This window comes from Harpia harpyja, chromosome 4 (genome assembly GCF_026419915.1).
Source record: "Harpia harpyja isolate bHarHar1 chromosome 4, bHarHar1 primary haplotype, whole genome shotgun sequence".
Taxonomy (NCBI): domain Eukaryota; kingdom Metazoa; phylum Chordata; class Aves; order Accipitriformes; family Accipitridae; genus Harpia; species Harpia harpyja.
Window position 1 is genome coordinate 69,825,520 of NC_068943.1, and position 23,247 is coordinate 69,848,766.

Below are 23,247 nucleotides of genomic sequence, written 5' to 3' on the forward strand. Positions count from 1 at the left end.
CAGAGCATTTTTCTGCTTGCCAGTACTTTACACATGGTACGACTCCAATAGGAGGTTTTGTGGCGAGCTCTTTCTCTGTGTCAACACCCAACCAGAACGAAAACATGGTTGTCAGCTTTTCACAAAGCCAAAAGCTACAAGCTCAGGTGAAGTCTTTCCCTTTGGGATTACACCTCCATGGGTACAGAGCCAAGCCAACTTTGAATAGCTTGGGAACAGAGCAAGGCTTGTTCTGGGCGCTGCTCTAGCGGAGCATCCTGTCCCCATTGAGCACGAGCTGAACACAGGCATCCTTGTGTTTCTGAGGCTTTCTTCAAAATCCCCATTAAATATTTGTACTAAGTTGTATTTTAAAATAAGGGTAATCTAAGAAGGGGGAGTGGGGTACAACATGAGGACATTCTGCATAAATAATTAAATTATGGTGTTTATCAGTCATGCAGGATGCTAGCTAATCAGCTCCAAGTGCATTCGTAATCATGATGTTACTTTTAATGGCATTAGCAAAAGCTGTAGGCAGGGAATTTCTGGGATTGTCTTCTAGTCTTATCAAAACCAGGGATGTCTGGAACCAATTGGAGACCACGAACTAATACCAGCTGCTATTTGTCTAAGCCCTTTAAACTATGATAATTCTTCCTAGAGATTTATATTCTTGAAGACTAAATGGGGGAAGCACACAAATAAAAAAGCAACAACTTCAAAGCACAGTATGACCTCGTCCATGAAGTTAATTTACAGCCTGCAGACTAGCTGCTGCGATCCTTATTCTGCTATTGTGCGAGGCAAAACTCTGTCCCACGTGGGAGGACTGCCCGGAAGACGGCTCAGGGACTTAACTTCTTCATGGACAGAAAAAACGGCCCTTTTGAAATCTGCTCGAAAGCAAACAGGAAAAAGTGGATGCACCAGACAGCCGCGAGAGCAGGAATGGGTGATAAAGGCTAACAGCAGCATGAAGTGAGTCTGCAAAGAGATAAGAGGTACGGCCCGACGTGAGGCACGCCAAAACAAGTGAGCACACGTGAGACACTCCCTGCTGTTGTGACCTCCTCAGCTGTTGTGCTTGCCTGCACCGCCAGCTACAGCACCCGGGGCATCCAAAACCATTCTCTCTCAGTCACTGCTTCAAAACCTCCATGTGAATTTCTAGGAAAAGCTTTTAATGCTTTTCCTAGAGGAAAGGAAGGATGTCATTCTCGGTACAGGCAAATGTTAGGCAAGAATTTCTGGGTTTAGTGGCAGCAGGAGAGAGCCTGGGAGAAAGGCAAGGAGGGGCCACCCAACTAAATTTATTCAGCCTAGCATGATCCCTGTAAGGTAGAGAGAAAAAGGAGGCTGTGGCAGAGAGATAGAAAGCAGTAAAATGTGGGAAACCTTAAGAATTAGGGCCATGAATTATTTAGCCTGGGCCACCAGGAGAAGTCATGCAAGGAAGCCTGGTGCAGGGACAAGACACTAATTACATGGGGAGTGCTAAGTGAGGGGACGAGCTTTCGCATCAGAGACTTAGTTCAGGAATGAGTTTTTAAGAGTTAACATACAAAGGAACATCAGCATGATACTTTTGGCAGTACTTCAGCAGTAATGATAGTTTTCAGAACATAAATAGCCCATCCTCCTCCATGCTAGTGAAGCATCTATTCAGACGCTAAGAAACAATTGTAAATTAATTGCATTTTAAATCACACAAGCAGATGAGCTAAAGGAAGGTACTTGAAAGCAGGTCTCTGTTAATTCAATAACCCTGCTAGGTTTTCTATAGGTAAACTCTAAACTGGTAGCTTGGAAAAGGCAAGGGGTAAATACATTCAGACCAGACAATAGAGACCAGTGGTTTCCAGCAGGTGACATGGGGATCCATAGTTCCTACAAGCTATACAGTTCTCTCTGCAGGTGACATTTCTAGTGGTACCTTCCCCTCCACTCGAACATGCTTAGGGTTTGCAGACTGTAAAAGGGAGGGCCCCGACAGTCCCAGCGAAGGCAGTGCCAACAGTGTGGCTCAGGGATGGTCCTGGGCTCCTCACCCTTCTTACACCACAGAGCAAACAGCATCTTTTGGGGGGCTGGGGAAGGACTGTCTCATTTTCAAATACCTGTTCTGTAGAAAGTAAGAAGAGCTCAGTGTAATAAAACACAAACCAGTATGTGAATGGTGGAAAGCAGTGCCAGAAATGACACAGTTATCAACTTGAGGTAGCAATACTTCAAGGACCCAGAGGAAGGATGGAAGAAACTTCCTGGACAGCTCACCTGATAACAAAATACCAGTTTCCCACTTGGCACTTATTTAAGGCAGCGCAAAAGAAAAGATGCACAGGGAGGAGGGCCTTCTCTCAGTGCTTAAGCCTTTGAAACTGATTGGATTTAGTAATAGTTCTTATACCACATAGAAACATGAGCTACTCACTGACACAATTCACTATCTATAGCAGTGAAAAATTCAGAATTTTCCCCTACGCAACATCTTCTTCCCAGATGGAAAGTGTCTCTGCAAGCTGATGTAGGGAACTTTATGAATTTAAAAGAAACTTCTGCTGCTGTTTCATATGAACAGCTTTTCAACCACATTACAAACACCACCAAACTCTTTGCATTCCAGTCCCTGGTTCTCAGACACAATTCATATTGTACCCATCTGGATAAATGAGTCACTTGGTTTCTGGGGACAAGGAAAAGGTTTCTATTGTCATTATTTCCTAAAGAGAACTCGAAGAAGCAAAAACATCACTCCCCCAGAAATTCCATTACTATAAAGGACACTACAGAGACAACTGTCATAACTTTTAGCTCAAAGAAATAAAAACAGGAACATAATAGAGTACAACAAAAATTATGTGCAATTAACAATACCCTTCATTCTTCATTCTGCCTAGTGACTTAAAAAACGGTTAAGAAAACTTCCTGAAATAACAAGAAAACAGGAGGTTTTTTACAATAAATGCCATCTTTCTGCTTGTTTTGGAAGGATAGAATTTTCATCATTTCTAACCAAAACAGACAGAGGAAATCTTATTCCCAATACCACTGATAGCACAAAAGTGCACCCACATGTACCCAATTTACATTCTTGTCAATAATCTGATAGAAATTTGCAGTACAACCTGTATGTCTATAGCTAGGGATGTAATTAAGAAAGCCACCAAATCTCATTATCCAGCTGCCCTTCCCCAAAACCCAGAAGACCAGCCCTTTCTGCACATGCTCCCCCACCAGCTTCATTGTATGAGACAATGTGATGTAACTCCACATTGAGTAACAGGTTATTAATTTTTCATTATTTTATACTAAATCTTTGTGAAACAAAGATAGAAAATTCACCCATCTGCAAAACTAATTACAGTGGTGAGGAGAATGGACATGACCTTCCCTAACTTTCTGGCTGCCTACTCACTTCATTCCTTAGTGACAGCCTACTACTATTAAAGAGAAGGATTTTGCTAATGATGTAGGGAGGGACCATCCTACACTGAAGAGTGGCACCTGAAAAGAAATAGTACTGAACCTCTCAGAAAGCAGAGCTCTGCTCTAGCCAGTTCAAAGATCGCCCAAACTGAAGACCTGTTCTAACAAGTTTAGATAATGTTTTTTAGTTTAGGAGGGTATGGAAGAAAAAAAAAATAACAGGCGTATTGCAATTCAAGTTTAATTTCTATGTGGCAAAACTGGCAAGTGTTAGCAAAGTTCCCTAAAAAGATTCTCTTTGAGTGTTGTTATTGTGAATTTTCATCTGAATGTCAGACAATGTTTCATCAGATGCTTTATAGAAAATTAAGACATGAAATCTGAGCTTTGGGGAGCCTGAAGAATAAAATTCCCAAAACTATGCCAATCATCTTCCTATAAATGTGAGAGAAAAGGGAAAGAGTCAGATACATTTTAAACAAAAAAAAGTAATGAAGTAATGCTCTGTGTAGAAAGCCAAAGACCACTACAGAGAAGAAAGGTACTAATGGATTTAATGACTACCACCTTACTGATCCCCTTATTTTTTTATGGCAACAGACTACTTTTAGTTGGAGGACACATATGAAAACGTCCATAAAAACTACCTCCAAGCATATTCTTCTCATTAATGCCTCATCATTTCAGTGCCTGCAAGTAAATACCTATGTTCATAACCCATCTGATCAGTAAGTTAAGTATCACATGCACAGAAAACATGAATCACATCACAAACCTCTGAATAGCTTGGAAAACATGATTATGCCAACATATTAAAATTTGAAGAGAAAAACCCAGAATGCTTTCAAGTAACTGTTATTCATATTATTGGTCTAAAATGAGACAACAGAATAGACATATATACCAAGTACATAGAGAAGTACACCCAGAGCTGCGGTGCCTTCCCTGTGAGGCAGATTTTCCATCCCATTAGAACTACTTCTACAGGCACAGACAGCCCCACTTTCGACTTAATGTGCAATTTTTTGTTAAAAGAGCTCTAAATAAATGCTAATAATCCTTTTCACTAACTTCATTAGCAGTTAGACAGGGCTCCATAATCATGGCAAACACTGTGATTTCTCCAGCAGGTTAAACAGCTAGGAAAACTAAAATGTTTTTAAAGACAGGCTTTGAAATTCATCTCTGTGCCAGGGGATTTTCAAAGTTGCTACCTTTCATCCTAATTCTCTTCAGGGGAGAAGTTACACCCTGGGGGAATACCACCACCCACAACATATTTATTGCATATAGTAATAAAAACACACGTGGCTATAGGTAGCACATGCAGGCTTGGGATTTCCAGCCATGCCACCAGTGCCCTACTGGATCTGGCTGCTGTATGTACACTGCTCTCGCAGATGCTTCATTGATCTCTTCTAAACTGCCCAAGGATACCAATGTGAGCTATGTGAAGGGCTCCCATTTTCTCTTAAACAGTTACTAAGTCTATCATTATTATTGGACCAGTAAACCCAGATAGAGAGAATCCCTGATCTAGGCCACAAGGCTGAAGACATTTCTCAACCAGTTTGATAGCATCAAGTCTCTAAAACAATCATTTCTCAAGAAAACCAACATTTTCCTTATCTTTTTTTTGCTTGCACTTCTGTTTAGTACTAGCTTTATCAATTGCTAGCCTGCAAATCCACCAAATTTAAAAGATAGTATCAAGATGAGCTTCTCCAGTCTATTTGCTGGACACCAAAAAGAAACATGTATGTACATTAAAATACCTATAGCAATTTTAGAAGTCCAAGTTTCCTTACTGCAACTGCCTTTCAGGTGATGGTAACTGCGAAAGAAGAAAAGGTTTTGCTTGCTTGTAAAGCCCTGTGAATTACTAAGTCTTCAGCAGAGAAGTATTGGTTTTAAATCAATACAGATGTGAAAGAAAATAGAAAGTTCAGGTAGGATGGTTGCTTTTTAGAGGAAGAGGAAGGAAAAGGAGAAAGGATACAGAAATCACAGTTTCCAAGATAATTCCCCAGTGGAAGTAAATTAAGACTGTGTCTCATCTTTCTACATAAAAAATCACCGTGGTCCTTCTGAAGTCAATCACACTATTTCCGCTGACTTCCCAAAATGTATCAGCAGTGAAGTTTTCCAGCACTGAATGTAGGGCATGCTTATGAACTCCAGTATTGACAACACAATATACTTCAGCATGGAGAAATCATAACTGCCACATGATTGAAAACACCAGATTTACACAAAACCAAACCCAGAATTTATATTCCTCTTGTTACTCAAAGTGGGCAAAAGACAACTAAACAACCACAGTTACTAAACAACTAAGCTACATACATGCAAACTTTTCCCTCAGGAATAATGTTTTTCAAAATTGTTAGCTTCCTAAGTATAGTAAGAATTCTCAGTTACTAATTACATCAAGATTTTTTTTTTTTCCTTTGCAAAAGCCAATCTCCGAGACATCAAATCAAAAGATTAGGAAACCCAGTTATCGACTGACTCTTGTCTGAAGTCACTTTGCCAACAAACCTTCAGCAATTGTAAGGAAATGTTTTATAGAGATCAAAGGGATCAAGACTGGAGAAAAGGCTCATTATAAATTTATTGTTTGCTAAGTAGTAGATGTTTGCACATGATCCATCTCACTCCTTGTCTCACTGGTTTGCCCTCATTCAATGTTTAGAGACATTCATAGGCAGAAGATTAACAGGAATAAATCTTCTGCAGCCCTAATGATGGATTTCAGTTCTAGCACAACACAGGCAGCTTCTTGCAGGGACTGAGCTGGAAAACAACGGCAGTTGTTCAGGGACAGAACATCTAATTAGCAGATATTAAGAGAGCATCGTCAACACTCTTCAGCTGACTCTAAAATAAACTACTAGCATCAGTATCTAATTGGGGGTGGGGGGTGGGGTGTAAATTAAGTTAATATACATCATGATTTTTCCTCAGTGCAGCACTTGTTTCAAGCACTAGACACCTCTAGAAATCTGTACATTCTTCTAAGTCTCAAAACCTACTGCAATAAAAGGATGCTTAACGTTTTTCCTCCTCCATTCACCTCACTAGGCTCTGGACCATGAAATAAAGTGACCTGGAAATAAATTATGAACACCTGAGCACTCAAAGGGCTTATGAACATCTGCACCACAAATCCCTACACAAACCTGCATACTTTTTGAACTCTGCTCATATAGCTTCAGACTGAAGTGTGCTACAAGAGCTTGACAGTGTAGTCAGTACCAGTCAGTTTGCCCTTCAAGTTCAAACCAGTATAGTAAGAATTTTAAATATTATAAGCATCAATTTCCTGAAACTAAAAGTGTTCCACTAACCAAAGAAACATAATTATTCTGTATTGGATCAAAGGAAATAAACTTTGGTTGCTACTCAAGAGGCCATAATGTGCAGCCTAAAGTAATGACAGAGCAACAGCTACTCTGACTGGAAGAGCAGGTAGAGATGGGCTTTCAAATACCAGTCAACGAATTCAGATTATCAGATGTCTTCTGTTAATGGCCTAATAAAATAAAAGATTCGGCAACCTCAGTCCACAGACCTATTAGGCTAAACTACTAGACGAGTTTAGTACACAAGAGGCCCTGGGTAGTGAGGTCTTTGCCTGAACGCTTAGCATGTCTAATTAAAGCATCTTTTGCCAGTTGCTGCCTGCAAAACTGGGGACATGGACAAGATCTCAACACATCAAAATGTACTTCCATAAGGTTATCACTGGAGTAATTCCCGGTTCATATGCTAGAAGCAAGAGCAGAGTAAGGCTAGAAGTGAGAGCAGAGCCTAGGCACCACCGTACAGATAAGGTAAGCATTTTCAGTGAGGAACAGTTCTAGCTGCTCATCAATCTGCCCTGACTTTTTATCTTAGGCATGGCTTGGCTAAAATCCCAAGGTACATACACACCATGAACACTAAATTTTGGGGCGGTTATTCCGGTTTTTGTTTTAAAACAAATCTCTGTGGTGAATCTTCCTCAGAGCTAAACTGTTGCTTTAGCCAAGGTTCAGGCATTCCTACCACCATAATATGAAAACAAGAATGATCAGAATAACACATCAGGCATTCAGCAGCCATACTCAGATTTGCAGGGGGAGGCAATTGATGACTCAGCTCATTTCTTGCTGCAATGAAACAAAATTAGCCTAAACACAAGTTTGGATGCAAACCTTTTGTCTGCTCCAGCCAACATGTTGCCTTTAGCATGTTAGCTCTCTCAAGCTATGCAGCGATGGGCCTGGGCTTATACTGAGATAAAAATTTCCCAGCATGCAACCAGAGAGTGTTACAAGAAGTGCTGTTAGTGACTAAGTGTCCCCCTTTTCTTTGAATTGATACTGGTATAATGCTCCAGTGGTACTCACAGCAGTGCTTTTTCACCTAGGATGGAAAACTCCAGTCTTGAACAACTTGTTCTCATTTAGACTCCTACGGGGCTTTTTAAGAAGCCTAGTGGATCCTGGCCTTCTAGTCATGGCTAAATTTCAACTGAAGCACATGGGTTTGTCTGCCTCAGTCCTTCCTCCAATTTTATTCGCATAAAGTACTCTTCACATCCTCCCTTAAGGTGCAGAACAGTATTGCTAAGTACCTATTCTTAAATCTCTACTGCAATTCAATAATAAAATAAATTATTCCCAGAACATACTGTATATTCTGTGGTATGCCATGTAACAGCTAGATGTTATTAACAGCTAAGTATATCATAAACCAGTGAAAATTAATTACATTTTTCCAGAAGAGACAAGAAATAGCTTTGTGCTCATCAAACAGATTGGTCTGATCCTCAGCTTTGAGGAGCCCACCTCCCACGCTGCTCTGGATTGCTGTAGAAACCTGGAAATAATTACAACTACCATGCCAGCTCTCCCCAAGACAATTACTCTCAGGCCTAGAAAGCCCAGACAGTCAGAGCCCAAAGCAAGAAATAACAATAAATATGCTCCTGTAAAAATATTGTTTCCAGTACCTGATTCTCTATGGCCTTCCTGTTCTTTGGATCACTAACAATTGAGAGCTGCAACTCTGCCATCTTTTTCATCTTGCCATCCATGTCGATCTTCTGGAAGAGACTCTTAGTTTGATTTTTCAGCAGCCTAACAGTGTCCTCTTTCCCAAGCTTCTTCGCAAAAAGGGAAGCACAGGCTGAATGTATGGCAGTAACCCAGTTTTCCAGATCCGTCTGGCTTGTCGCCTGTGAAACAAATCAATGGGGCAACATTATGAGCAGACAAGAGGGGAAAAAAAAAAAAAATTAGCAGCTCTAGGACATGAAGTGCTTGATGGGTTCACTGTGATCTTAGGCCCTTTATCTTAAAATGAGTGAAATAAGGTTTTGTCTTCAAAACTGTGCAAATAAAGGAAGTGTGAGCTTTTCCTGCACTCCATCATGACTTGCCTGCAACCTTCAGCTTCTGCTTCTTAGACCTGCAAGTTCTGAGAGCTCCAGGAGCACAACAGAGCTCCATGAGAGTTGGGAAAGATGTGACTTGCATTCTTCATCCCTCCAATTAACTAAGGTAAAACCCAACAGGTTTCAAAGATAAATCTCCTCTTCTGCAGGTAACAGAGCAACAGAGGTTTTACATGCAAGGTCTGAGGAGAGGTGTTTCCTTACTTAAAAATGTCAAGTTAGTGGAGAGAGGACAGCAAGGTAAAGAGAATACATCTGCAAAGTGTCTCTGGAGATATTTACAAGTGCGCCTATGAATCAACATGTTCCTATGCAGGCAGTTCCACATAATACTGTTCTTTATTAACATTTCCAGTGGTGCAGTTAAGCAGCCAAGATCTTTAGATTATTTTTAGCCTTCTGTTTTGAACATCTTGCTCAAGCAAACTTTCTCTGAGGCCAGCAGATTCAGGGTTGAGCACACCATTCTGTAAGGGTGGAATGCTAATAGATGTGAAAAAAATTGATAATAAAGCTGATTTTCTAGAAGCTTGTAGCAACCAGGTACCAAAAGTGTCTTGCAGATTTGTGATCTTTGTTCTTATTTCTGCACCATAATTGACTGAGCCAACTGGTGTAATATCATATACTTGAAGTCATATCACACACTTAAATCAATATTATAATAGTATAGTGTAATGGTGTAATTATGCTATTATTTTTATGTCAAGCATGATGTGTGTGTGTGCATGTGTATATACAATCATATACACATGCACGTGCATACTCACAAACACATTCGAAAATGGAAACAACCACAAAGTTACATATGCATACTGTTACCTGAAATAGGTAGACATCTCCAAAAGAATTGCTGAGACAGAACACGTTTTCTTTCTTGGGATGTTCTGGAACAGACTGAACTATACTGTCTTCTGCAAAAAGGGCATATCGAGGCAAACTGCTCTGTTCCATCGAGTTTCTTCCATAGGTCTCATAAAACAGCAGAGTACAACCTTTGCAGTTCAGAGGGACAAAAAAACATAAGGAGAAGGTAAGTTCTGGATCTCCCATTTGTGTTCTCTTCTATTAATGCTTTTGTGAATTAAGACACCCTTCAGTGACAGGGAACATCAGTTCTGCCCCTCTTTTGAAATAGAGAAAAAAAGTAAGATCTTCTAAACTGGAAAGTAGGCAAAGTTAATGATGAATTTGTCAACGAAAATTTGGAACAGACTTCTAATAGGGACAAAACAAATACCCATGGACTTAAAAAATAAAACAGGATACCTCAACATGGAAGCGCTCAAGGTCAGATTGGATGGGGTTTGAGTAACCTCATCTAATGAAAGATGTCCCTGCCCATGGCAGGGGGGTTGGACTAGATGATCTTTAAAAGGTCCCTTCTGACCCAAACCATTCTGTGATTCTATGAATAAACTCAGCCTCTTAAAAAGTCAAAGAATGTAGAAAAGATTAATTCTTGCTTAGCTAAATCGGCTTTTGTATTTCTTTATTAAATTGAACCAACTATTTCATAACAGCCACCTAAGAAATCTTTGTATTTGTTGAAAAGATTCGCAGAAACTTTTTTCTTCGAACAACATGCTTAGTGAATAAACTTCTCAAATATAAACTGGATTTCCTTGAACCTACCTCCAAATTGGAGACGAAGACAATTCTGAATAATTTAAAACAGTTTAAAGGGGCTGAATTTGAGCATATCCAGTCTTGTAGATAGTGTAGCATCTAAGGTATGAAACCTGCATCCAGAAAACAAACTTCATCCTTGACAACGACTATCCTGAGTGTAACAGGAGGAATTACTTCTGGAGGACAGCAGAGGGGACTCGATCCCCATCCCCAGCAGCATGACCACATTGCCATGTTGCCTTTGGCAGTGAAGCTGGCTCAAGAAGGGCCTGTCCCCTCCATCCCCACCAGCCTTTCATTCCTGCCCCATGCTATATAATCCACCGTCCTCTGAGATGCACCCATTTGCCTGTTCAAGGGGTCACAGATTCAACTGCGTTACTAAAATAATCTAGTCATAAACTAGATTTCTCAATAATTTCTTGGGCTAGTTGTGCATTCAGAGAAAACAAGTAAATAAACCTCATTTTCACCCCGGGAAACAGCAGTTTAATAACAGAGGGTTTGGTTTTTTTTAATTTGCAAGATAAATTAATACTATACTATGACTGAATGTGTGACCTGGAAGAACTAAGACCAGATACTATAAACACATTTTGAAAACTGAGGATAACCTAAGCAGTTAGAAAAATCTGAGGCTGATGGTGGATTCTCCAGCAAGCCAAACCTTCTCCAAAAGATATACTCAAATTCATTCAGGAATTTATTTAGAGAAGACCTATGGCTGCATTACACAGCAAGTCAGACTAAATGATCACAGTGGTCCCTTAGGGGCTAGTAATCCATGAATATATTACTGCTGTAAGCCCTATACATACTCAGTAGAGGACTTGAAATTCAGCCAATACAAGGATTGAGTTTGTTAGGGCTACAGCATTGTCGTCTCTCTAGCCCCCTTTTTGTTGTTGTTTTTCCTTCAAAGCAAAGAGGCAGCACAACACAGGGCAGCACCAAAACTGAGATTTTGGGCTGACTGGCTGATTTTCGGGCTGTTGGTGTTTCTCTGTGTGACACACTGTGTGTATGTACGCACATGCAAATATGCCAAGGAAGTGCATATCAAGGGGACATAGCAAAACCTGCAAAACAGAAATGTTTCCTCGGTGGATGCTTTTAAAATAGTTAGGTAAAAACAGAGTTCAACCTTTATTTTAGTAATTCTGTAACAATTACACTTAACACTGTATTAAAAATCCCAGACACATCAGCCAAAGTCATGTAAATTTGAGGGGAGCTTCCTCAAAGGTAAAATCTGAAATCGGAACCAAAATCAAGGTTTTTTGGATTCTTCTGTCCAATAAAGGGAAAAGCTGGGCCTACTAGAGTTTATGGGACACGTTTGCTGTGAAAAGTTATGACATGGAATACACTGATCCTCATACAGCCCAAATCTAAAGTGTATGAAAAGTGAGACCCATCAGATGGATTTCATCACATTCTTCAGTGCCAATGAATGTACAAGTCGCAAGAAAAAGGGAAATATGTATCGGAGGTTACTGACCAAATCATCTGACGACTGAAAAGTTTTCAAATTAAAGAATCCAATAAATATAAATGCCTCTATACTATTTAAGTGCACCTTTTTCTATTACTGTCCAGAGTGTCTGGCAGGATATTTAGGTAATAGCAAATCCTATAGAGTTGGTCCTATCCTTTCCCCTTAGCAGCCCTCGCTTGATCTTCTTTATGACACAGAAACACTTGGAGATCTCTGCAGTTGGAAAAGAAGGATATGGTTTGTTACACTCTGCATATCAGACATGGCACTTCTGTCATCATTTCAACATAACAGGGCAAACTAAACCAACAAAACCAAGTCCCCTCTTGCATTCAGCAGCAGCAGGACTGTACAACCACTTCCACTTCTGCTTTTTAGGAAAGTGCAAATTAAGTTCTATTTTAAACTCCCGTATTTCCCCTATGTGTTATCAAAAAGGTAACTAAAGATATGTCAGTTTTTATCCTGACAGTTTATATGTACATAAATAAAAAATTTTGAAGGGCATATGTGTTCAGGTGTATGGAACCCCAGGTATAACTTCAGGTCAAGCCAAGTGAACCCTGGAAGCAGCTAGTTTCATAAAATCTGACAGACCCACTGGGACTGATTATCATCCAAGTATTTTAATCAAAACTTGAACTGGAGGGGGAGGGCAATGGGAAAGCAATTTCCCTCATTAAAATAAACTAATTAGACAGGACAGACGGCAAAGAGAGTTCCTCTTGTTAAAGGGTTACTATTCAAGCTCAGGTCTTCATGGCCCTGGAAGCAGAGCAGAGGCCTCAGGACATGTATACTTTGAAGTCTGGCAGGTAACCAGATGGTTATAAGCCTTCTGCATATTTATAATTAAACACATCTCAGCAGAGTGCAAAGAAACATGCTGTTCTCCATTTGCATATGTGGCTATTTTAAGTCATATTTTTAAATATCTTGGCTATTTAAACTTCAAGAACAAATTAAACACAGATTTATTCAAAACCCTGTATAAGGAGAACCAAAGCAAGCGCCTTGATCTTGATATAGCATATTATGAAAACAGAACTACGCCTTGATATCCAGACAGGCAAGTTTATTTTGGCATCAGAAGTCTCCATGGGACAATAAAGGTACAAGATCAAGGAAATGAGGAATGTATATTTAAAAGAGCTAACAAAGCGGAAGAGATTCTGCACCATGAATGTATCTAATACTTCTTATAATACAAGTTAATAAAGCTTTTTACAGAGAATTTTATTATTCCTTTTTTATAGCTGGGGAAATTCAGGTAGGAAGAAGGGATGTAACTTGTTTAAGGTCACTAATAAGCCAATTTTATAGCAAAAAACCAAACACGAAGCACCTAAATTCCTTCCCAGAGCTTCATTATCCCAGAAATGCACAAACTACTAGTATATAATGTATTTCAGTTTCGAGTTTTGATATGATTGTTTAGAAACTACTTTAATATTAGAAGAGGCAGATCAAACTCGTACTCCATAATGCAAACACATACAATAAGAGGGTGGAATTCAGGTATCGTTTTTCCCTTTGTATACACTGCTTGTAAGCATGAATCATGCTACCTGATGATCAGGGTAAGTGATTTAAATTGTTAAGACTACCTACATTTTGATCCCTTGATAACAAGTCCCTGAATTATTAGGCGGAATTGCTACAATCTTGTGAGTTTGCTTCTTTTAAATCAGCACTAATCAAGGACAACATTCCCAGCATTTGCTGTTTGCTGTTCATTTTTCTTCAAGTCTACACCCATGCAGAATTTTGAAAAGGGCAACCTGTGGGAAAGTTTGTATTTTCTCAGGTTTGGTTCAATTTGGTCTTTGACCTCCAGACATCCAAAAGCAACTTCTAAACCCCCAATTCTGCATGAGTACAGAAACTGGGAAGTCAGACAAAACAATTCCTGCTATGGTATGAAACACAAGGCTGCACATGCAATACCAAAGACATGTGCACCACCTTGATTCAGTGGGCTGCTTAGGCACGTGCTCCACTTTAAGCGTGTGGGTAGACCGTGTAAAGTTAGGCATGAATTTCTGATCCCCCTAAACCTGCTAACAGAAACCAGCATGCATGAAGTTGCTGAGACACAATGGAAACAACTGCTGCTGCCAATCCGAAGGAGCAACATGGTGGTTTACCTTTGAGTGTGACCCAGTACTGCTTCCACTTCCGCCGTGTGACCAGCTCCAGCTTCTTCTCCTTCTGCAAGGTCACCAGGGGTTTGAAGAACAGCCACCCTGCCTTGCGCACCACTCCTTGCTCTTTCTCATACAACAAATCCAGCTGCTCCAAGGAGCTCAGGGACTCGCCACTGGAGTCCTCCGTTTCTGATGAGGTCTCAGTGTTCTCCAGGTTTGTCCTGCTCATCTCCAGCTCCCGCATGAAGTTTTCATAAATGTTCTGCCTCAGGGCATCACTGCTGACCGCGTTGGTGGACTCGCTTCTCTGGGACAGGACATGGCTGGAGCCGGGTGACCACAGCAAAGCAGAGAACTGCGATGGTGCCAGCGTGTCCAGGGTGAAGTTGTCCATTCTGCTGTCAAAGTATTCACTCACATCTTTACACTTTGGCTCCTGTGCAAAAAAGGAATTTGTCAGCAGTCAGTCACTAGAGCTATGATGAAAAGACACACTTCATTTGGCATTTAAATCTGTTTCATGTTTAGCCGTGGCCAGTTCCTTCATCAAGGGCCACCTCTTTTCACCGTTACATCACAGGCTTTGCCTCAGCAGCCACTGACACCATCAGTGCCACTGCTCATGGTTTTCTCAACAGAACCCCATTAAACCCTAACCACTAAGTCTGCGAGCTTTGATAACTCAGACACCTGCAAGTAATCTCCAAATTCACTAGTAACTACTGGGGCTCCTACTTGCTGAAACCTGATGGACTCCAGGAGACAACCACATCCTCCGGGCTGAAACCCAGGCACCACTGCTTACATGCCTGTTTGAGTACAAGTGGGAACAGTGTCACAAGAAGTTTCTTATTATTACAGGGTTTTCAATACTTTGGTGACACCCCATTTGTGCGAGGCAGCTACATTTAGCTTCAGCACAGCTAGGCTGATTTTACCTCCACTTTCTATTTGTCATATAAACTGTGCTTAACCAACACAAAAAAGGTCAAAAGTTGAGAATATTTTAAGCTTGTTAGTATTGACCAATTGACAAAAACCTAATGTAACAGAAGATGTTATTTAAAAAAAGACAGACATGCTTGCTGACTGGCACAAACCCAGTCTCCAGACAGCAGAGGTGTGTGTTTTCTGACTTGCTGGAAACCCACCGGGAGCTTGACTATCTCATCAAGCACCAACGGGCCTAAGTGCGTTGTGCAGCTTCATCCCTTGTATTGAGAGGGCTGGCCAATTTTATCTGAAATACTCAGGCCTGATGGTATGACTTCAGCTTTGCCTTGTGATAGGGATGCTAACGTAGGCCCATTTCTTGCCACTGCTTGTTGACATGGGACCTTGTTGACAGATTCGGCCTTTTCTTTCTTAAGCCTTTCCCAGTAATGTCCTGACTGCTCCCAACTCTCCCAGGCTCCAGTGATAGACAGGGATTTTCACACTGCCCAAGATAGAGCTCCTTGGACTAACTTCACTATTGAGAACCATACCATTCATCGTAAGAAGCCATTTATTGTCTTCCCAACTCAAGTGTTGCTGATCCTACTTAAAAGCAAACAAGATTTAAGAACATACAACACAAAAAACCTGCTGCCTTTTGCAGTAAAAGTGTGAGGGAAGAGAAAAGAAGAGATGGCTATAAATAATTCAAGAAGTGAAGCTATTACCCTCAGTAATAATAAAGCTATTATACTTTCAAGTTTAGAATGCCTCTCTAAAAGCATTTATTTGTTCATAGACTTCTGTACATGACTAAAGTAAATAAACCTTGGTCTCCTGTGAGCTGCTCTCACTAGCAGCTTTGAAAGCAACTACTATTTTGCTCCTTTGCTTCCTACTTGATGCTCTTCAAAACTGCAGTGGAAAAGCTGTGCTGTGTTTTGATAGCATCAGGACCTCCAGCGCTCAGCCAAGAGCAACAGTGGGATCGCACGCCTTCCCAAGCATCGCCAGACAAACCACTTCTCAAGCAGCAGGACACTGCTGGTTGTGTCCTCGCAAAAGCCAACTTGAACCGAAATCCACGTTCTCTTATGGTACATTGAAGTTCGAGTCTGGCTTTTCAGATTACTGTGTCTGGCAACAAGGATCCAATTCTCCTGGTAATGGAGCACCTTCCTCAAACCTTATTGCAGAGTGTTAGTCAGTGTTCTCCGAGAGTAACTCCCTAAACATCAACAGTTTTGCTTTTTATACGGTAAAGGGAGGAAAATCGGGGGAGTGGGGGGAGGGGGTGGGGAAATAATCACACACGTAATGTGTTTATGCCCACAGAGCAACTGTACAACACGGATCCTACCACTGTGCCAGCCATCTGCAGTTCGGTGGGAAACTGGAAGCTTTCTCCACCCTCATTTTAATTACTGTCACTGTATGTGTATGCCAAAATCCTGTATTTTAATTGTTAGACTATTCTCCAGGAACTGCCAGTGTCCTCTAGAAAACATTAACATACAGTTTATTAAGAATATGTAGTTCTTTCAGTCCCAAAGCACTAGTAAGAAAAACAACATGAGACACATACAGGAGAAGGTATCTGCTGTGAAGGGCCACTACTGGAACAACAAGCATTAATGAAAAGGGTGGGATACAACCTGTCCATGAACAGCCACTAACCACATCCTGTGTTTTCTCCATGCACACAGAAAGGGTAGAAACGAGGAAGTACCAGAGGAGAGTAAATGAACACAGGATCCAAACTGAATATATATACTTCCCTATGACAACATCACTTGTATTTCATCTTTTTTAAAGAACAGAACTGGCAGAGTCACATAGCCTCTGCTGGTCTGCAGGGAGGCTGTCACTGTAGCAGTATCTGGTCACCACTGAAAAGGTCTGACCCAAGTTGCTGCTGGTGGTGGTTTCCCTGCCAGGCAACTTTCTGCTTGTTTTCTCTCTGTTGTATCTAGCGATGACAGAAAACTACCACTGTTTCTGCTCAGCTGCATTCAAGCAGATCTCTCAATGTCTGAGATACACCCTGGAATAGTTATAGATAATGCAAAAGATAAAGTGGCTAAGATACCAATTAGACAAAGTGACGCATTAATAATTAGCTGTAAAGAACAGCGTAGGAAACAATGCAGCCTGCTAAATTCATTAGGACCCAAGCTGAAAGTAGAATCTAATAGCAGTTTTCAAGCTAAATAAAGAGGTTGTCTCAATGTACTTTTCTTTTAAATTCTCTTTACACCACACTTCAGGGCTCTGGCTTATAAAAAGTCAGGAAATTTCAGAAATTATTCCCATAAAGAGGCTATTTACTTCATTGAAGAACCTATCTGCAGCAGCTGTTTCTGGTGGCTGGATTTTCATTTTACACAGCGTTTGCTTATTTTCTCCATGTTATACAGTTGCACACTGAGTTTACACCACCACGTTTAGCAGTGGCTGACTGTGCAAGAAGTCTGCCTAAATTCTGACCCTAGGTCTCACATGCATCACATATAGCTTGCCGCTCACACATAGTATATTGTGATACAGCATCTCCCCAGTGCTGTTTCAGCAAGGATTAAACTTGGCATTAAATGAGGACATGCCATGCAATAGAGTACCAATGATGCATCAAGGGAATGCATTAGGACACCCTCATGCAACGAAAGCTAGGTCATGGCACAGAATGACTGCAAGTCTTGACGTGAGACCATTATTGGAAAGGCAAACTCAATTCCAGGATATATCAGATCAAGTCAGACATCAGGAAACATCCAAGTTACTGGACAGGGCACAGCTGAGGGCTTCTCTGGAATATCCCATATCCAAATCTGTTTATAGATGATGTAAAACAGGTGCAGAGGAGGGGTGCCAGAATGAAAAGGAAATAGACTTCCTATCTTAAGACAGAAGACCAAAGAGAGTCTGCATAGCCCCACAAATATGGGCCAAGAAAAGATACCATTTCTGCCTTTAAATAAATCATAACAGATTAAATAATGGGGAAGGATAACTAACGTAGTGGAGGATATTAGCATCAGAAGAAACTGTCCGGGACTATATTTACACTCTGCAAATTAGCAAGCATCAGAGTAAGAGGGTTTGGAAACAGCTTTCAAGATGGGGAAAAGCCCACCTGATTTTAAGCTGCCATTTGTTCACGAAGGAGATTAAACTGCTGCCTTTCTAGTGGCAAGAGACTAGCCTCAGTATCCCAAGACTGTGCCTCTTGGTCCTGTGCCCCCAGGAAGCAGGAGGCTTGGCTGACTTGTTTCCACTGGGGCAGCCAGAGGGACCTATCCACCCAGCCAGCATGGGCGGTTAGGCCTGCTTATAGGGAAATATTCTAGCTTTCACCTACATTCAGCCCAAGTGACTCACAATCAGTTATTAGTAATGTACTGAGGAAGGGACATGATGTTCAGAGCAAAGCATGGAGGCTACAATCACCACGATGAACAGTCCTATAAACAGGGACCAACTGTCTGACAGATCATAACCACGCATGGTACTTCTGTATTTTTAAGCCAAAGGACCCAGTGAGAGTATAATCATTACAAAACTACAACACAGCAACCCCCAGAAGAGACAGCAGGTTACTCCAAGCATGCAAGGCGGAAAGGAGCTGACCAAGCCTCACAAGGAAGGCAAAATCATAAAGTATTTGCTACCCATCTTATCCTTCCTGTCACTGGATACTTGTCTGATAAAAATCAATGACTAACAATTTCCTATGCCTTTTTCTAAGAAATCACCATTTTTGGAGCTAGGGCTGATTTCCTTCTACCAGAAACAGATTCAAGCTTGATGCAATCTTGCCAGCCAAATTTCCTTGCTGTGTCTGAAGTCAGTTCACTGCACAGTGAATTCAAAACAGCTATGAATCGTGCACCACAAATACCATTCTGAAAATGTCATAACTAAGTAATACATGGCAAAGGTCTGGGATGCAGAGATCGTATGTAAAGCCTGGCTGTAAAATCCAGAACAGCTATGGATGTTGAAACTGGTGAAGAATCCTGGCACAAGGTACTGAGGCTTTTTACTGATTCCAGTTTTTCTGCCTTCTCTTTCACAGCTGAGTAAGGTGGTGAAAAGACAGCATCTGATAAAATACATGAGCACCAACTCACAAAATAAGTGATCCAGATGAACGGCTTTCATTTTCATTTTCCCAGTTCTGTAGCCCTTACCTAGGATTTACACTGGCAAACCTTACGCTGACCTATTTCTGAGCCTAAAGGTCCATCAGAGTTTTACACTGCAATGACAGACGCCTGTTAAGCACAATACCTGTCTCAATTTCCAACACGAGAGTCACCATTTGCTCTACACGCCACATAAAGCGTGTTATGATCTACTGCTTAGCTGCTGCCTAAGTTGCAAAAGTAGGTGTTCCCTTCCCGCTCTGCTCACTTCTGAAGTGGCCAGCACCCCACTGTTGCTGAAAGGCAGCAGATCCTTCATTTAGGGAAGCACAGTGACTACTCCTGTATGAAAAACACTATGAAGATTTAAAAAAAAAAAAAAAAAAAAAGAAGGAAATCCAAACCAAAACCAAAAAGAGTCTCTGCCCTCCATCTCAGCTAGTGAACTCAAGTGCAGAAGTCCAGGCACAATCTGGCATTTAAAGAGCCGATTCTGGGGCCTACAGCTAGAGAGGAGAATTTCATTCCTGACCACAGGCATCCTAAATTCCTATTAATGGTACATCCCTTCACTCCCTCTTGCCCTCCTCCCACCTCCTTCTTCATACCACCATCTCCCGGCAAGCCAGATGGCAACTCAAGCTTTTCCATCTGGTAAACTAAGCTGACAAGTAGGAAGGAGGAGGGCACTCCATGTAATGCCTTCAGAGGAGGTAGAGGCAGAACCAGCAGCTCTGGCCAATACTCTACAGTTGGTTGCCTTGCTAGAGGTGGACCGACAGTGAAACCAAAGTGGTGAAGCCAGTAATACAAATAGCGAATACCTGCAAAGATATTTAACACATCTTTCTTCTACTGCTCCTTCCACACTCTTTAGATAACGTATGATGATTCATAGCATATATATGATATTCAGGTTATATTTTCACAGTTGAAATAAAGAGAAGGCTTAAAAACTCCAAGTCACTTTTTAAGTAATGCAATGACTTCAAAAGCTAATTCACTGAGAGATTAGGCTGCAGAGATAGTAGTTAGCTAAGAAGGTGACAAAACAGGAAGGGAAAATTTGCACACACAAACATATAATTTTTTTTGCTGTTGACATTTCAGACAGCTCCAGGGATGCAATACTTCTCAGGATTCCAAAAATTACTAAATAAGATTGGCAAGTAATTATCCTGCAAGAAAGACAAACATGATGCAGTCACTACATTTATAAGAGGAATCTACAAACCAACTTTCAGGCACTTAGGCTGAGGTTTGTACATACCTGCAGCTTCCTTTTCTTCCTCGAGAGACTTCCCGTCCAGTCACTGATGCGTCGCATTCGGTTTTTTAACGTATCCTTCTTGGATGCATCCTCACTGAGGGGCTTGGACTTTCTGCATGGGAGTGTGTAGGAAGAGTAATATGCAGGACTTCCCTGCTCTACCCTGGAGGGAACATCAATGTCTGAGGCAAATGAGACACGGTTGCTTAAGCTACCATGAGTGTCAATATACTCATCAGACAGCCTGATCCCAGGTGGAGTGCTTTCCAAATTTGTATCCTTATAGAGATCTCGGAGTGAGGAAAGAGACGAGCTTTGGTTGAAGGACTTCTTGTTGTCACTTGCTGGGAAACTGGCATGAATGCTTGTATCTGGAGTGCTCCTGGTCAAATACAGACCATCCAACTCATTGATATCCCCAGCATTTCCCCAGAGAGAGTCATACCATGAAGACTCAGAGCTGAGGGAGCTTCCTTTACTAGATCGAAGCCTTGAATCAGTAGGCGACAGACGATGGCTTGAAGAACAGTCTGCGCTGGAGTTCCTCCTGATGTCGAGCAGGTTATTCGGCTTAGATTCCAAGGCAGGCGAATACCTCAGCAACTGGACCGGTCCACTGGACTCCTCGGTCGGTACCTTGCTGTTGCTGCTGTTGTGGAACTCGACCCTCAAGCAACCGTCCAGCTTCCCCAGTGTTTTAATGAGAACTTTCGGACTCCTCCTGTCCTCTGATGGGGAGGTTGATGCAAGACTCTCATTCTTTCCGTAGCAATTTAAAATGTGTCCATTGCATTCTCGAGAGGCAGCGTGATTACTTCCAGCTTGAAGGCCAATATAGTGGAAACCATTCTCAGGGAAAAACACCGCACTATTTCCTTGGCAGTAGTCCCCCGAGGCATTTGTCCTGTGTTTGGCATGGGCATTGCTTTTAGAAACCTTTGCCACAGTGTCACCAAGTCTAGATGAATAAGGTTGACCACTCTTGAAGTGCGAAAGACAGCTTCTAGCAAGAGACCTCGATTTGTAGTTTGAGCTGCTACTGGTATGTGTCCATCCATGCATAGAGCAAGACTTTTCATCTTTAGCATGAATGCTGTGAATTTTCAGAGAGCAAGGCTTCTGCTTGGCACCAGCTGTAGCAGCAGCATGATTTTTTGACCCCTGAAGACTGTATTGGCTTTCTGAATTCCCCATTTTCCACTAAATTAAGAAGAGTTTCATTAGAAACAATGGCTAGAAGACAGAACGAAAAGTAACAGAACATTTTTACCCTCTACACAGGAAAGTGCCTTTTTAAAAAATAGTATGAAACAATTGTTTAAAAAAAAAAGCCATTAAATGGCCATTTACAACATTAAATTCATAACTGAACTTATTTTAGGGGCAGGCTAGGAAAGCCTATTCTCTGTATGGTTCTCTACCTCGTTATAAAGCTGGAATCTAGCTCCATTGAAATCATGTCAACACCTTTCTCCACCCACACCCTTGGCAACATCCTTTTCTTATAACTTACAAAATCTCTGGCTCCCAAGAACAATGGCATAATGAAAGGGAGACAGCAAGATAATCACAACTTAGATGTAAAGTGAACTGTAGTTTCAGAGAAATCCCTTCTGCCAGGAGACAAACCCACTGCAGTTTCAGCGTGACTGGTTTCTGTGCAACCAAGTGTTGCCTCCATAAACTGTTCAGCAAACCCCAACTTGGTGTTTAAATGGAGTCAATCCAGGAGAAAGGAAAAAAAAAACCATGCCAAAAAAACAAACAAAAAATAACTTGGTTAGTGAATAGCCTCATCTTCCATTACAGCACAAAACTGCATTATGTTCATTCAGCATGGTGCAGTTCAATAGTTCACTTAGTAAAATGCTCTTCAGCTTTTTACTGAATTCACAGTGAACAGCACACACTGGAGCAGTCAGATTGCCCCAGTGAGAAGACTGAAGATTTTGGACCTACATAAAGTGTACCCCAAAGTAAAAAAGATGGATCTGTTCTTTTTGTTATTTGGAGTGAATCTCCACTGCTTGTAATTTACAGAAACAACATCAAAGCGCTTTTTTCATCAGCAGTATACTGCTTTGCTCGTCGGATTTCAGACTATCACTCTTAGGAGAATACACTGCAGACTCATTAAAATTTTGTCAAAATAAGCCATTGTGAAAGCACAATCTTATCTTCTAGAGCTTGTATATATTTTAACATCCCTACTTCTAGCCCTTAGCACTTTTAGATGAAAAGCATAGTATAAACCGAAGAGCAAACCTGTAGGATCACTCTTACACACAGGCACGGTTAGCAGTTAGCATGCTCTGCATTGTCTTCATGGCCAGCTGCTACACTTGCCAAAACTGGGATGGAGTTGCACACGGCCTTCCTAGAAAACACCAAAAAGGCAAAAAAGGGCTCTCAGTCAAATAGAACTTACATTTTACTCCAGCTGTAAGCAAAATGAATACCAAAAAAAAAAATCAGACAGAAGTTACAAATGGAGACGAGAGGTCTGGTTAAGGCGATTCCTGGATTTTAACGTACATTTTTATAAACACACTCTAACAACTGACATTGAATTAATACAATTAAGTCACTGTTTGGGTAAGTGTTTTATTTTCCAATTCTGTCCTCCCGTCTCACTGACAAGTTAGGGCAAACTTTGAGCCCCCTCCAGTTTTCTTTTTGGAAGAGCAATTACAGATGGCAGGACTGTGCAGTGATCCATTACAACGTGGACCAAACTGATCAGAGGAATGTCCCACAGCATCTGTTTA

At 41.2% G+C, this 23,247-nt stretch overlaps 1 protein-coding gene across 1 annotated transcript in view; it reads right to left on the reverse strand.

Annotated features, from left to right (window-relative positions):
- The window catches only part of TIAM2 (TIAM Rac1 associated GEF 2), a 90,789-nt gene extending 69,116 nt beyond the window's left edge, over positions 1 to 21,673 (reverse strand). The window contains exons 1-4 of the mRNA XM_052784666.1: positions 20,480 to 21,673; positions 14,129 to 14,564; positions 9,674 to 9,846; positions 8,408 to 8,632 (exon numbers count right to left, since the gene is read on the reverse strand). Of these exons, the coding sequence (XP_052640626.1) occupies positions 8,408 to 8,632; positions 9,674 to 9,846; positions 14,129 to 14,564; positions 20,480 to 21,673 (2,028 nt within the window). The remainder of the gene's footprint in view (positions 1 to 8,407; positions 8,633 to 9,673; positions 9,847 to 14,128; positions 14,565 to 20,479) is intronic.
- Positions 21,674 to 23,247: the final 1,574 nt, after the last annotated feature.